The sequence below is a fragment of the Mauremys mutica genome, chromosome 3, assembly GCF_020497125.1.
Source record: "Mauremys mutica isolate MM-2020 ecotype Southern chromosome 3, ASM2049712v1, whole genome shotgun sequence".
Taxonomy (NCBI): Eukaryota; Metazoa; Chordata; order Testudines; family Geoemydidae; genus Mauremys; species Mauremys mutica.
The window spans coordinates 148213527-148229428 of record NC_059074.1 but is presented as its reverse complement, the minus strand read 5'-3'; the positions used below and the strand labels follow the sequence as shown (position 1 = coordinate 148229428).

Below are 15902 nucleotides of genomic sequence, written 5' to 3'. Positions count from 1 at the left end.
ACTCCCAGCATGCAAGGCAGCCCACAAGCCCCAGGGCCATACTCTGGGGCCCAGCCCATTGCATGCTGGGAGCTGTAGGCTCTGCTCCCCTGTGTTGAAGATGGAGATTGCTCCATTTTGTGCAAGTATCGCACAGGCTGTGGCTCCTGCCCAGTAACCAACAAAGCACTTGGCTCAGGTGCCCCCTCTCCCAGCCTCATGGACAGGGTTGCTGGGGGCTGCAGCTAGGGTAGGTATGAGTGCACTGGGCACAGATACTCCCTTCCTAGGACAAACTTGCAAAGCTCCTGCTAAGCCTTCACAAACCTGCAGGCAGCTGTGTCCAACCCTTCTCCAACTATGCACCTAGCCCCCATATAGCTTCCAGACATGACAGTGTTCTCCCACCTGTGACCTGGTCACTGCTCCCCCACCTCCATCCTGGCAAGCCAAGGGCAGGCACTGGAGGGGTGCTGGGAGCAGGAGACAGGTGCTTATAGCCCTGCTATATCCACAGCCCAGAAGCAAATGGTGGGAAGCACCTGCTGAGCAGAGGCAGGTTCTGGAGGTGCAGCATGTGGGGCCAACTTGGGGAGCTGGGCCAGCTGCAAGGTAGGATGTAGAGTGCAACTAACCACAGAAATGGGAGGGTAGGTAATCACCAATCCCCTACTGCTAAAGTTCCTGCCCCTCCCATTGAGGGTAAGGCTGGACTCTTCCCAAGACTCCCCCCCTTTGCACACCAGGCAACCATTAGATCAGTTAGCCCATCACAGCTGCCCTCTGACCACCAGCAGCCCTGATGACCGTGAGGTAGTGCAACAAAGGAGGCCAGAGCCTAGCAAGGTCCAGCAGCTGCCAGTATCCTCCCACAAGCTGGCTCTGCTCCTGAAGGCCCATCCAGCTGAGGTAGATCCTGGCTAAGCCTATCACCCAGGGAGGAAGGGGCAGCCTGAGACTACTCTGGCAGCTGTGATTCTACAGCAGCCCAGGTGTACAGCAAGGGTAGGGTTTACAGGGAGAGAATTAACCTGCAGGAGCTACATCTCCCTGGAGTGCACCAGCTGCAGTACTGGGCCTTGGCAGGAGGGTGCCACTCAGTGGCAAGGTTAGAGTCCTACACCTCTTCCACCCCCTTAGAGAGAAGCATAGGGACACTCCCTGCCCCAGAGCAACTCTCCAGGTGGCCAGGGGGGAAGGGTGAACTCTTCCCCCACTGGCTCCATTAGGCCTCCTGCTGAAGACAGCACCTCAAGTCAGAGCTGGTGCTTTGCATGTGTGTTCCAGAATCATGATCACAAGAGCCAAAAAGGTTGCCCAAGAAAACACAGCAGCTCTTCCACTGTGTAGTTTTTAGACTACCCAGGCAGGGAAAGCAGCTGCCAGCTCAAGCAGTAGATACTCAGCCATTGCCTCGGAGGGTCCAGGTCAGACCAGCACAGGAAGAAAGCCCCTGGACTCCAGCTCTATTGGCATGGGATCCTAAGAAAGCTCCTGTAGAGAGCAGACTGAGGGCACAGGTTGCTCCGTTGTTGAGACAAGACTGGTGCAAATATCAGCAGAGGCAGGACTCTTGACTCTACCTTAGCCTTCCATAACATTTGCACAGGTGCAGCTGCCCCCTACCCATTGCTGAAAAAGGCAGAGGTGAGCTAACCCTGCTCCTCAGGAAGCCACTGTCAGAGCAAAGCAAGGTGGGAAGCTGGAGGGTAAGCAACAGAGCAGGACTCTGGAAGTGGCTAGGAGCCGTAGAGACAAAGGAGCTGCAGCCCCAAACCCTGCCTTCCCTTTGAAGGACAAGCCCAGTTCCTTGCACTTGGCACACAACCTGAAGTTCAGCAGCTGCTACTCTAGCAGCCAGATACACATGTGCCAAGCAGGGGTAGCAGCTTCACAAGCCCCAGCCTCAGCTCCTGCTCCACGGCCTTTCCTTAAACTGACTCCCAGGGCAGGGGCTATGAGTGCTTAGGGCTGCAACTTGAGGGAGTAGGGCCAAGCACAGCAGTGTTGTGAATGCAGCACTCAGCTGCCCCACAGCACTGCTCTCCACAACTGGTGCTGCAGTGGCCCCACACCTGCCATCACTCCTTTTGGGTGCTGCAGGGACATCCAACATAACCCAGACCTCTCCTGGGCACCACCCCATTGGGAAATACTGGAGGCCCAGTCTCCCCCCGCTGTGTGGAGCTGGCACAGACAAGGCAGCCGCTGTGTAAACCGCATTCTCTATTTGATACTTTAATTTCAGTAGAACAAAAAACCAAACGGCCGACACAATACAACATCCTACCCTAGGATGCAGGCAGCAGCCAGGGGGGTGGGGATTGGGCTCCCTGCTGTGCTTGGGGGGGAGGGGGCAGGGAGGCTCAAGCTCAGTGCTCACCCCAGCTGGGGCAGGGTGAGTGCTTGGTGCCCAGGAGCAGCACAAGACCCCCCCATGGGGGAAAATCAGAACCCATCAGCACAACCCACCCCCCAAGCAGCTGGTTCAACACAAGCAGAAAGACAGATGGACCAGACAGGGCTGGGACCCTGCAACCCCACCCACTACTGACAGTGGGAAACAAGTGGGGAAACAACACTAGGGGAGCTGAGGAGTCCGTAGCAGTTGCAGAGGCCAGGCCCTGCCCCTTCCAAGCAGAGATGATGCAGGGAGCTAAGATGGGAGGGGGAATGGCCCCCTTTAGTCCACCTCCTCCATGCGGGATGCATCTTCCTCCCCCTCTAGTGGGGGGATCTCATCAGGGACAGCAACACTGGGTTCCTCTGCAATCACCTCATCCTCATCGATACCTGGGGAGGAAGGGAGATGTGCAGGCTGGTTACTTTGAGGGCCACCCCCAGGATATCACAGACACACTGCAGAGCAAGAGGACCTCCAGTGAGGATGCGGCAGCGCCAAGAGGAACATGGCCTGAGTGGAGAAACAGGCCCCTAATTCTCAGCAAAAGAACAGAAGCCCAGTGTGCGGCTAGGCCAGGGCCCTCTCCTGGAGGGCTGGGCAATGCATTTCCAGCCAATTTAGTCACAGCAGAAAACCAGCTTTCCATCAATGCTCTTTTGTGCATGCCAAAGAGCATCTACTTTCCCTGAAAAATGCACACTGCCTGTCAATAAGCCATGGCCTGAAAAACCACCCTTCAGTTCATAAGTGCTGCCGCAGTGCCTCCTGCTCCCATTCTCCTTCATGGGCCAAACTCACCAAGGGACTACATTCCCCATGATGCACCACAGGAGCTAATGGGAGAGTGGTGCATTGTGGGAGATCTACTGAGACCCACAGAGACAAATGGAGGCATGACACAAACTATAAACCCCACAAGGCCCTGGTGGCAGCATTGCTGAATCAGAAGTTACCATGGAACATTTTGGGTTTTCAATTTCTCACTGAAGAGTCAGTTTTCCACTAGGAAAAAAAGCCCATTTTCAAACCAGTTCTCCCCCCACGTGCTGCCAACACCTGCCACTGGCCTTCCACACACTGGCTAATGCGCAGGCCCTACCATGCTGATTCGGTTATGCACCATTCTAGCTTGCACAGGATAAAGCTCATTTTACACCCTCAGGTTATGGCATAATAGGATATGCTCCCCTCCCTCCACTGCACTTCCTGCTGTGAGCCAGGGCAGGAAAGCTCACCTTAGGACCACTCCTTCCATGAACAGAGGAAAGGAGAAGCCAGGGTTGAGGGGTCACAGCTCCTCCTAGTGGCCAGCATGAGTGTCCCTGGAGTGGGATAAGAGTTACTACCACTCCTTCCCAAGGAGGCCAGCTCTATGCTGAAGCCAAAGACCAGCTCAACTGGCAAACATGCCCCTGACTTCTAGATTTCAGGGTAAGCCACCATGACCAGGATCTCTGGATCCCTGACATTGAAGGGCTGGAAAAAGCTCCTTCCCCAGTGTCTACCATCAAATGCCAACTCTTTGTGGCTCCCCATCACCTGGGGCACTTACCCAACCCAAGCTTGATCATCCTGTAGATGCGGTTGGAGTGGGTCTGGGGATCTTCCAGGGAGAAACCAGAGGAGAGCAGGGCTGTCTCAAAGAGCAGCACCACCAGGTCCTTGACAGCCTTGTCATTCTTATCAGCCTCGGCCTTCTGGCGCAGGGTCTCCACAATGGGGTGGTCGGGGTTGATCTCCAGGTGCTTCTTGGCCATCATGTAGCCCATGGTGGAGTTGTCCCGCAGCGCTTGTGCCTTCATGATACGCTCCATGTTGGCCGTCCAGCCATAGGTGCTGGTGACAATGCAACACGGCGAGGAGACCAGCCGATTCGAGATGGTCACCTGCGGAGGTGCCGGAGGGTTAAACAGGCCAGGCAAAAACAGCAGGGTCTGGTCACAGCAGATGCAGGGACCCCAGCCCTTACACCAGGCTCAGCCGGAGACAGCCCCAAACGGCCGAGGAGCCACAGGCAGTGGAGACCTGGCTGCAGGGACAGTCGCCCTCCACAGCATTTCCCCTCTGGCTTGGCCACACCACCACCACATCCCAAGGACAGACAGCCCCGAAGGGATCTCCTAGCCAGCTTCAGGGACACTGCCTGGGACAGCACCGGCAGCTCAGCCAACCCCTTGGTACCCAGTGCACATTCCCACAGCACTACCCCTACAATCAAAGGTATTTGGGTCAGTGCCCCTCACCTGCAGCCCAGCTGCTTAGAGCAAGATGCTGCAGTGCATGCTGGGACCTGTAGTCTCCTTCAGCTGATCCTCCGCTGGAGACAAGAGAGACCAGAGGCCATGCACTGAGCCAGGGTCCAATCCTTGTCTGCATTCAGTGGGGCCCTGATCTCCTTCCCCACTGAGCCAGGACTTGGCCCTGGGCTGGGATCCGTACCCCACCCCCTCTTACCTTCTCAACCTTCTTATCCAGGATTTCCTTCATGAGCTTGCAGAGGTTCTCAAACTTGGCCTTGCTTTCCTCCATCTTCTTCTTCTCGTCCTCATCCTCAGGCAGCTCCAGCCCCTCCTTGGTGACCGACACCAGGGTCTTGCCATCAAACTCCTTGAGCTGCTGCACGCAGTACTCATCGATGGGCTCCGTCATGTACACAACCTCAAAGCCGCGCTTCCGCACACGCTCCACAAAGGCGGAGTTAGCCACTTGCTCCTTGCTCTCACCTGTGCTGGGGGAAACAAGAGGTCACCAGGGATCGGAGCTGACTACACTCTGGGGTTTCCAGCAGTCCCCTGGCAGGGACCGCCTAGACTTCAACATCATCCTCATAGGGGCCATGTTTCAGCCCACGGTGCTAGGGACAGGGCCTGGCCATTCCCTTAGGAAACGGAGGCCACAAAACTTGTATATCCACCTCCCAGACAAGGATCCCGAAGCACCTGATTAACAAGAGCTTCTCTCTAGGAAGTAGAAATTCTGGGGAGGAGGCTCATACAAGCCCACCTGCTGGGGGGAACTCCTCTGATCAGAGGAGCCAGGTAGTAACTAGGCAGAAGAGTCCTATTCTGGGGTGATGGGAGGGGTCCCCATGGGAATCTAACCCTCTTGGTGTTGCATTAGCTATATCAAACCCAGCAGACTGAGCAGATCCCCATTCTGAGGGACAGTCTCTTCCCCCCCGAGGGGGGGGAGGGTGCACAGAGTGGGGGAGGCAGGCAACATGCCCAGGTGATGGGGATGGGGTAGGAGGGAGGTTTGGCCCCCAGCCAGCAGCCCTCACCTGTGATGTAGTAGATGCTTTTCTGAGTCTCCTTCATGCGGGACACGTACTCAGAGAGTGAGGCCACCTCATCACCAGACTGCGACGTGTGGTAGCGCAGCAGCTCCGACAGGCGCTTCCGGTTGGTTGAGTCCTCATGGATCCCGAGCTGGGGGCAGAGGAGATGATCTATATGCAGGCTCCAGGAAGTGGCTCACTAACTCTCCTGCCCTCAAGAGCTGGGAAATCTAGCCCCTCCCTGCAAACACCCCACCCACACCCAAGGGCTGAGGTTGAGGGCAGATGCAATGAGGGAGGCATTCCCATTCAAGCACTCTGGGGCACACTTGTTACGACAGATTGTTTGGCCTCTCCGCTCCAGAGCCCTGCCAGGAAGAGCAGGTTTGAGCTATGAGCCTGGCCCAGAGAAGTCACCATCTTGGAACAGATCAGAGACTAGTTCTGGCTCCTCAAGTGCCTGCCTGTGGAGCATGTCAAGGCAGAGCAGCATCTCCTTTGCCCCCAGGTGGTGGATGGGCTGGCTGGCTCTCACCTTGAGGTTCTTGGAGAAGGCCTCATAGAATTTCTTGTAGCTCTCCTTGTCCTCGGTCAGCTCCGAGAAGAGCTCCAGGCACTTCTTGACGATGTTCTTGCGGATCACCTTGAGGATCTTGCTCTGCTGCAGCATCTCCCGGGAGATGTTCAAAGGTAGGTCCTCAGAGTCCACCACGCCCCGGATGAAATCTGAGGGGAGGAAAGAAGCCAAGGCTCAAGGAGGGAGATCAGAACAGCCAGGCTAACTCCATACACCCATCCCACATGCACAAGGGCAGAAGTGCCAAGCAGGAAGCCCAAGCTCCAGACTGCGTCAGGGGACCTGACCCTCTGCATCCCTCCGAGCAGTGCCGCGAGGCTGTACGATGTATGGGGGTGGTGCAGTGGTGAGGGAGCAGCTAACATAGCTGGGAAGATACCAGAAGCCGGGGAGCTGTTTAGAGAGGGAGCACTGCACAAGGGCAGGGTGCTACACAGGGGGCTCTTACTCAGGTACTCTGGGATGAGCTCGTCACAGCTGTCCATAATGAAGACACGCCTCACGTACAGCTTGATGTTGTTCTTCTTCTTCTTGTTCTCAAAGAGGTCAAAGGGGGCGCGACGTGGGATGAAGAGCAGAGCTCGGAACTCCAGCTGCCCCTCCACAGAGAAGTGCTGCAGGTTGGGAGAGACAGGGGTGAGATGAACAAAAAACTCCTATGACTTCGTTCCTCTACCCCTCCCCTGGGGAGAGCCCTTCCCTTTGGCCCAGCTGCAGGAGCACCCAAATGGCCTTGGGTAGGGGGACTGAATGGCTACCTTGGAGCAAACTGCACAATGCATCAGACAGGCAGGTGGGACAGCAAGCCTCCTAGTGCTCCCCTTCTTCCCCACTGTGCCAACATCTCCTCCTCCAGTGATTGCTGGGCAGGATCTAACGTCCCCAAAGCAGCAGCTCCTATCCCTATTCGCGCATGCCAGAGTGGCAGCCAGGGCCTCAGGAGAACCCTGCACACCTGGATGAAATGGGATTGGGAGTGAGGGTCATCCTCATCAAAGGGCCAGCAAACCTGCACCACACCCAGGTGGGAGGCTCCATGCCCAGGGCCAGCAGTGATATGTCAAACAGGCTCAGCCGGGTGATTTGCTTCCCCCGGTGGAACTAGCTGTGGTTCATGGGCATCTCACTGGGTCTAAAGGAGCATTTTGGGGGCCCCCCTTTCTATACTAGAGCCCACCCCTACGGGGGAGAAATGTGGACCTGTGCACTAATCCATCCTGCTTTGTGAGGTAAAGGGAACCTTGGCCTCTATCAGCCCAGCCCCTGCACTCACCTTGACAGCCAGGTGGTCCTCCCAGTCATTGGTGAGGCTCTTGTAGAACTCTCCATATTCCTCCTGGGTGATGTCATCAGGATTGCGGGTCCAGATGGGCTTGGTCTTGTTCAGCTCCTCCTGGTCGATGTATTTCTCCTTGATCTTCTTGGTCTTCTTCTTCTTGCCCTTACCACCTTCCTCTTCCTCCTCATCTGAGCCCACGTCCTCAATCTTGGGCTTCTCCTCATCCTTGGGGGCTGAGTCCTCATCCTCCTTCTCCCCCTTCTCTTCTTCTGCCTCATCATCACTGATTTCCTTTTCCCGCTCCTTCTCCAGCTGTAAGAAGAAGTGCAAGAGGGTCATGGCCGAGGCACCTACCTTACTCAGGGTCTCCTATGCACAGGAGATCAGGGGCAGCGACAGAGACACCGTTGCCCCAAGGGAGATGGGAGTTTCAGTCTGGTGGGTGCCATGCAAAGGCTAAATATTGCAGTGATGCACTGCAGGTAAAGCACTGGTTCAAATTTTGCACATGGTGCCTTCCAGTGGCTGGGCTGACAAAGAGGATAAAGGATCTATAGCTACCACCCGCTGGTGAGACCTCCCATAGCTCATGCAACAGAGGCCCATGTAGGTGAAGTTCCAGCCCCAGGCCCTCGCCTGGTAGTTTAGGCAATGGCCCAAGGTGCCTGTAAAGACTTTAGGGATGCGAGTCTGACTATGCAGTACACCCTTTCGGTGATCCCCAACCCCTAGCACCCTTGTACCATTCTGCTGGCCAACTCCTGCAGCAGCAGAATGAGTGCACAGCCCTTGCCTCCAGACCCCGGTGAAGCCCATCACTGTCTCTTACATGCACACCCGTGTGCAGATGGGAAGGCTCAAGGTGGAATGTACCATCCTCTCCCCATTCTCAGCTTGGGCCTCTGCCCATGCTCCATCTGGTCTTTCCATGGATCCCACCATCTCTCACATACGTACATAAAGGGTGATGGGGTAGCCGATGAACTGGGAGTGCTTCTTCACCACCTCCTTGACCCGCCGCTCCTCAAGGTACTCTGTCTGATCCTCCTTCAAGTACAGGATCACCTTGGTGCCGCGCCCAATGGGCTCACCTGTGACAGCAGGAGATAGGCAGTGGCATTACTGGCCACAGGCACTGGACAGAGCTCACTCTGCAGATCTTGTGTCAATGCCAGGTGCAACCCACAGCTAAACTAAAGGGAGGATCATAACAGTGTTTCTATTGAGAACCAAGGTCAGAAAACCCATCCATGAGCAGGAAGGCAGATCCACAGCTACCACTGGCCCTGCACCAGGCTTAGACCATGGTTTTGGTTAGCACTGAGGGGCGCGTCCTCCCCCAGCTCCTACAGCTTAGACCTGGGACCTAACCCAAGCTGACAAGTCACTTAAGCTCCACACATGATCCCATGAGCCTGGACCCTCTCCTCCTAGCTTCCCCACCAAGTGGCAGCTACAGACTACAACACCTCATCCCTCCATACCATCTTGTCACCAGCCATCTCAAACCACTCTGGGGGCCCCATGGCAGACAGGGTGCGGGGGACATGGCTGGTCTCCCACAGACCCCTCTCTGGGATTTGTGGTCGACAGGGTGGGAGGGGGATGCCTAACTCCATATGGACCCCTCTCTCTGGGACCCCTTGGCAGACAGAGGGGAGGGGGGGTGGCTGATTCCCTGCAGACCCCATTGCCATAGTCCATACCATGATCGGATTTGACAGTGAAGGAGCCCCCCGCCGATGACTCCCAGGCATACTGTTCATCGTCATTGTGTTTGGAAATGACCACAACCTTCTCAGCCACCAGGTAGGCAGAGTAGAAGCCCACGCCAAACTGCCCAATCATGGAGATATCAGCGCCGGCCTGCAAGAGGAAGGAGAATGGGTGAGAAGAGCAAGAGTCCAGAGACAGGGGAGGTCTGTGATGCAGCCAGGTGTGTCCCAGTAGCAGGGAGCTGGGCCAAGGGCCAACACACAGAGATAAGGCCACAAATACTGACAGGGCCAGGGTGGGGCACCGTCACCTCCTCTCTGTGCAGGAACACATGGACAAGCCAAAAGCACTGCCGGCTGCTCCCTGGGAGAGCACAGGCCCAGAAAGGGGTCATCTCTTAGCCAGCTACTGAGTGTTGAAGTTGCAAGGTCCTGTGGAGGACATAAGCCCACCAGATGCCCAGGCCCACAAGGGGTCCAAGCACTCTAGTGCAGAGGCTGAAAGCCACTCACCTGCAGGGCTTCCATGAAGGCTTTGGTACCAGATTTGGCAATGGTGCCCAGGTTGTTGATGAGGTCGGCCTTTGTCATGCCGATACCTGTGTCCACCAACGTAAGGGTGCGATCCCGGGGGTTTGGGATGATGTCGATTTTTAGCTCCTTGCCACTGTCCAGCTTTGAGGGATCTGTCAGGCTCTCATAACGGATCTTGTCCAGGGCCTGGGAGAGAATAGAGACAGTTAGCAAGGTCCACCCACCATTCACCTGCTCCATGGATCCTGTACGCTCCCTGCCTTGGACAGGGAGGCCCATGGACTCTTGAGATGATATCACCATGGCACAGATCTGCCACAAAAGCTCTGGCTTCACTCAAACCCCTCCAGAGGGAAAAACAAGAGGCACCACAGCTACTCCATCAGAGCAGCAGGCAAGGCAGAGAGCCAGGCTCATTCACGCACCACATGCACACGAAGAGAGAATGCCTAGAAACAGACAACACCAAATGCCAACTCCATGCCAGCTCCTCCAAGGGCAGCAGAAACGAAACTAGTGGATAGGGGTCACTGGCAGCAGGGCTGCATCTTCTGCTCATGCCAGGACCTACGAGCACACTGATCTACTACTCCAGCGAGAGTGTGGGGGTGGCAGGGGAGAAGAGGGGGATTATTTGGGGCTCTCCAACCCTTTCTTAGGGCAGGTGACCACCAGCATATCTGGCATTAACCAGCCCCCTCACTGTCAATCTTAGGACAAGGGCAGGGAGCCAGAACCCCCCTTAAGGATGGGTCCTTTAGGGCAGGGCCAAAGAACCTTACAGGGCCCTTTCATCACTGGCCATGCTTCTTTAAGGGCCTCAGCAGGTAGTGAAAAATCAATGGTTGCCCTAGTAACAGGAGCGGGCAGTGCCCGCTGTACCCAGCGGCAGCACTGCAGAGCCCCGCACTCCCGCTGGGGGCGGGCGGGCCCCCCATGCTCACATCAGAGGCGTTGGAGATGATCTCCCGCAGGAAGATCTCCTTGTTGGAGTAGAAGGTGTTGATGATCAGGGACATGAGCTGGGCGATCTCTGCCTGGAAGGCGAAGGTCTCCACTTCCTCCTCCCCATGCTGCACTCCTTCGGGCATCTGGAAAACAAGGCCGGGCTCACAGCACCTGCCCGGCCCCCCGCACATGGCTCCCTGCCGCCGGCCTGCTCCCCGCGGGCGGCAGGGGAGACGCGGGGGCGCCGCCCGCCCGAGGCCCGCGCTGGGGGCGGCACCTGCTGAGCGACCAGGGCCCCGCTCCCCACCCCAGGCCGCGTCCCCGGATCCAAGGCCCGGCCCGGCGGAGCCTCCAGCCTCAGAGGCTCCCGCAGCCGAACCCGCCGGGCCCCCGCCCCGAGGGGCCCCGCTCAACATGGCAGCGCCCAGCGGAGCCACGTGCGCCCCCCACCCCGGCGCCCCCCGTGCGGGGCGGGGCGCGGCGCCCCCCACCCAGCCCTCCCCGCCCGGGGCCGAGCCCGCGCCCGGCCAGGCCCCCGGCCGCCCTTACCGTGACGGGTAGCGGGAGATCGGGCAGGAGCGGGCTCGGTCCCTGGTGCTGGGACTGCGGCGCGGCCGGGAGAGAGAGAAAACGGGGCCGTCTCTGCCCGCCCTATATAGGGGCTGATAACGGCCCGGCCCCCGTCTCCCTCCGCCTTAAAAGGGCCGGGCCGGCTTTGCAGGGCTGGAGATTGCTGCGCGGCTCCTGGTATTTTGTCTCCCTGTAGCCCTTTCCCCACCATACACATATGCCCCAGTTCTCCCTCTCACCCCAATACCTAGGAAGCTCCTTATACCCCCTGTCACCCTACTACTGAGCTCTCCCCAGGTACCCTGACACCCCACCATTGAGGTATCCCCTGGTACCCTGACACCCCACTATTGAGGTATCCCCAGGTACCCTGTCACCCCACCATTGAGGTATCCCCTGCTACCCTGACACCCCACTATTGAGATATCCCCAGGTACCCTGTCACTCTACTACTGAGGTATCCCCAGGTACCCTATCACCCCACCATTGAGGTATCCCCAGGTACCCTGTCACCCTACTACTGAGGTATCCCCTGGTACCCTGTCACCCCACTACTTGTAAATTCCCCTGCTAGTCCAACTCCTGACACCCCAATTCCCCACTCACCCCACTATCCAGGAATTCCTGCCATATCCCGCTGCTGCCTCAAGTCTCTCAAGGATTTTTCCTGGTACCCCATCCCCCTCCTCCTCTCAGTTCTTGAGGGCACCACTAGTAGCTAATTCCCTTGTAACTCAAAATCCTAGGAACTCCTTAACACCTCAGCAACTCCATTCAAAGTACCATCCCCTGTGTTTCCCTTCCACCATCTCTTCTCCTCATACCCCTGCATCCTCTCTTCTGCTTCCACCCCTGGTCCCAACCTCCCTTACTTGTTATTTTCAAGAAGACTTGAAAAAAGTTGATTGCCAACATTTAAGAAGGGTAAACTGAATGAGCAGGGAACCTATAGGCTGGTTAACCTGACATCAATCTTAGTCAAAACATGGAAAGGCTGATATGGGATGCAGTCAGTAAAGACCTAAAGGATGGTAATGTAAGCAATGCCAAACAACATGGTTTTATGAAAAATAGATCTTGTCAAAGAAACTTGGTATAATTTGATAAGATCGCAGGTTTGGTTGACAAAGGTAACTGTGTTGAGATAACAGGTTTCTACAAGGCATATTTAACTTCGGGTACATCTTCACTACCGACATTAAAGCGCTGCTATGGCAGCGCTTTAACATGGCTGTGTAGTCGTGGCACCAGCACTGTAAAAAAACCACCCCCATGAGGGGAGTGTCTCCCAGCACTGGTGCACTGTCTACACCGCCACTGCACAGCACTGAAACTTGCATCGCTTGGGGGGGTGTTTTTTCACACCCCTGAGCGAGACAGTTTCAGCACTGTAAAGTGGCAAGGTAGACAAGGCCTCAGTCCCACATGACATTTTGATTAAAAAAATGTAGCACTATACAAAAATCAACATGACCCATATTAAGTGGATTAAAAAATGATTAACTAATGGATTGCAAAGAGTAATTGTAAATGGAGAAGGATGTTTACAAATTGGAAAGCGTTCAGTAGAAAGCGACAAGAATGATTCAAGGTCTTGAAAGCATGCCTGATAGTGAGAGACCTTGATCACAGTCTACATTCAAGTACCTACGTGGGAAGAGATTTCTGATAGTAGCTGCCTCTTTAGTCTCACAGGAAAAGTCATAACAAGATCCACTGGTTGGAGCTGAAGCTCAATGAAGTCAAATTCAGACTAGAAATAAGGTGCAAATTTTGATCAGTGACGGTAATAAACCATTGGGAGGAAAAAGGGTACCTAGGAATGTGGAGGATTCTCCATTACTTGCAGTCTTTACAGGTAGACTGTCTGTCTGTCTGTCTGTAAGATATATTCTAGCTCAACCAGAAGTGAGGGGCTTGCTGCAGGAATCAGTGTTTGAGGTTCTATGGTCCGTGTTACTGAGGAGGTCAGAAGAGGTGATCACAGTGGTCCTTTCTGGCCTTAAAATCTATGAAGCTTTGGCGGCGCCTACTGAGCTTGCTCCATGGACTCCCACCTGGCACCTGTGAAATCCTGGAGCAATTGTCCCCAAAGAGTTTGGATGGACCCCACTAGAAGAACGTCCCATGTTCTCTCCCTCCTCTGCCCTTTGCAGCTCTCAGGACGAGTTTCACTACATGATGAGTTCCATGGGGCACAAAAAGGCACAGAGTTACGCCACAGATCAAATTGCCCCATCATGTTTTGGGATGGAAGCTGGCACTCTCCCTGCTTGTTTTTGCATTGTGGTAATTGTATTGATTTAGAAACCAACAGAGTTAAATCAGTGCAATCCTGCTAGTGTGGACACAGTTACTACAGTAGAAGCAGCATAACAAGCCTTCTTGGGGTGCAAATGCCCTTGGCTGCTTCACTGAAGGGCTTTATGGTAGGTTTGCAAACTCACAGTTGTGTGTGGAAAGCAGGTGGGTATTATCTTCTTGCTCCCTTGGCGAGAAGCAGTTCAATTATCCAGCAGGGGCTGAGGCAAGGTGGGGGCAGATTTAAAATGGGGGAAGCCCTGAGAAATGCTTATTGCTCTCAGCACCCCAGTTCCTAGATGCTGCCTTAGGGACGGTCTACACATAGGCTTTTTGCACCGGTGTAAGTAACTACATCAATGTAGCTACACCAGGGCAAACCCCTCATGTAGATGCATTTAAACCACTGTAATCCATGCTCAAACTGGGGTCTGGTCTACACTAAAACATTAACCAGGTACATTGCTTAGGAGGGTGAAAAATCCATCTCCCTGAGCGACAGTTAAGCCAACCTAACCCCCAGTGTAGACAAGGCTAGAATTCTTCCGTCGCCCTAGCTACCACCTCTTGGGGACATGGATTTCCCATACCAATGGGAGAACCCCGCTGTAGCGTTTCAAGGATAGATGAGCCCTGGTTCACTATAATATGATAATTTACCATGTCAGACAAAACTGGTTTAAATGCATCTATGTTAGGGGTTTGTATTGTAGTGACTAAATCATTTTTAGTTGAACTGTGGGCTGGTCTACTCTCTATTTTTGCACCAATGTTACTAAATCAGCAGAAAGATCTTTATACCAGTAAAACATTTATATTGGAATAAATAGTATCTTCACAACGGTATCTAGAGGGTTATAGCAATTTAACCACACTGGATTTTCTTCTGGAGGGGTCAGCTCAGATAGACGTTTTTGTGCTAGCTTTGACCAGTCTAATGCTCTAACAATAGAAGCACAGCCCCAGTGGCACAGATGGTAGGACGAGGTAGCTGTCCCAAGTACAATCCTGTCCAGGATTCTTGATACTTAACTCAGGGGGCTAACACTGCCCATGCCAGACAGCAGTTCTGTTTTTAGCATGCTAGCTTCATCAAAGCTAGCGCACATACTGCCCCGAGCTAGAAATTATGCCCCCAGTTCAAAGTGTAGACGTACCCCTAGTTAAACTGGTATAAAAACTGAGTTTCAGTGGAGCCCTGGGACAAGTTTGCTAACAAAGGCAAGCCCCTAGCTGCACTCAGTAGGAGCGGATTACAGAAAGCCCAACAGTTGAGGGTTAGTTTGTAAAACAGGAGCACCCACCATTTTACCAAAGCCTCCGAAATCCCACAAGCATCTACAGTTAGCTTTGTGTGTTAATTGTATTTTAAATATACTTTTGGTTCTGGAACCAGTGTTTGGACTTACAGGATTAACTTTTTCTCGTTGGTGAACAATGATTTTCTGATGCTCTCTGCTTAATTCAACAGTTTGTAGAATAGCCTCTGCTATTCCAGCCCTGCCCTCCACCCCCAAACTCTGTCAATGCCCCTCACCCCTGACCTGCAGCCCCCCCCCCCCCGCCACTATCCCAGCCCTGGGCTCCCCACCCCACACACAGCTATGCCAGGGCCCCTCACCCTTGACCAACAGCCTCCCTGCTATCCCAGCCTGGGGCTCCCCATTCCCAACTCTGCCGATATCCCTCCCTCCTAACTCTCAGCTGCCATGATGTTCCAGTTCTGGTCCTCCTAAAACAAGACTACCAATTCAATTCAAAATCATGTGGGCCAAGGGCAAAGCAGGTATAAAACCACCACCAGGCTAGACTGGGAGCATTTTACACTCACTCTGAGACTGCCCCCATGTAAATGAGGAGGAGGATGGAGAGTTAGGCCCTTCATTAGCATGATAAAGTATTTAGGGGCTGCTGAGGGGTAAAGAAGCACAGAACCCTGTAGTGTCCATCAGGGGTAAATACATCCACCAGGATGGGGCTGTGCAATATGCTTGGCCTCACATACACAGTTGGGGCTAGGTGCTTGGGGCTGGACCCCCCACGTCCATTTGTCATTCCTGTCCCATTCAAGCTTTGCAGCACAGCGCCATCCATCTCTGCCGCCCCTGGGTGAGGGACAATCCCTCCTCCTTGCCATCCTGCTGAATTCTGGGCGGGGTATTGCCTGTTGGGGACAGATGCTCCCTGGGACTCCCAACCTCATCCCCTACTGTAGCCCGCAGTGTGGGGCCCACACGTCTTTCTCACTTAATTCAAGAGGAAATGTAAAGACGCAGGCGGTGAAGGCCACTACCTGGATCTTTACAGCCTAGGGCCTC

The 15902-nt window shown here is 54.7% G+C and overlaps 1 protein-coding gene across 1 annotated transcript; it reads right to left on the bottom strand.

Annotated features, from left to right (window-relative positions):
- Positions 1–2192: 2192 nt before the first annotated feature.
- HSP90AB1 (heat shock protein 90 alpha family class B member 1) lies at positions 2193–11399 on the bottom strand. The gene is made up of 12 exons (XM_045008574.1): positions 11263–11399; positions 10710–10856; positions 9745–9951; positions 9223–9382; positions 8474–8607; positions 7511–7828; positions 6686–6851; positions 6196–6386; positions 5664–5811; positions 4838–5106; positions 3936–4269; positions 2193–2772 (listed from the first exon to the last, which is right to left on the bottom strand). The coding sequence occupies exons 2-12, from the start codon at positions 10854–10856 to the stop codon at positions 2663–2665; spliced, it is 2184 nt and encodes a 727-aa protein (XP_044864509.1). The 5' UTR covers positions 11263–11399; the 3' UTR covers positions 2193–2662.
- Positions 11400–15902: the final 4503 nt, after the last annotated feature.

What these genes read in the sequence shown, in the direction of transcription:
- HSP90AB1 (XM_045008574.1), bottom strand. Translation starts at nt 10,856, where the DNA reads ATGCCCGAAGGAGTGCAGCATGGGGAGGAGGAAGTGGAGACCTTCGCC. An exon ending in TCATCTCCAACGCCTCTGAT is followed by an intron (nt 9,952 to 10,709) that starts GTGAGCATGGGG and finishes ATTCTCTCCCAG; the next exon opens with GCCCTGGACAAGATCCGTTA. An exon ending in CCTTCTCCAAGAACCTCAAG is followed by an intron (nt 5,812 to 6,195) that starts GTGAGAGCCAGC and finishes CTCTGCCCCCAG; the next exon opens with CTCGGGATCCATGAGGACTC.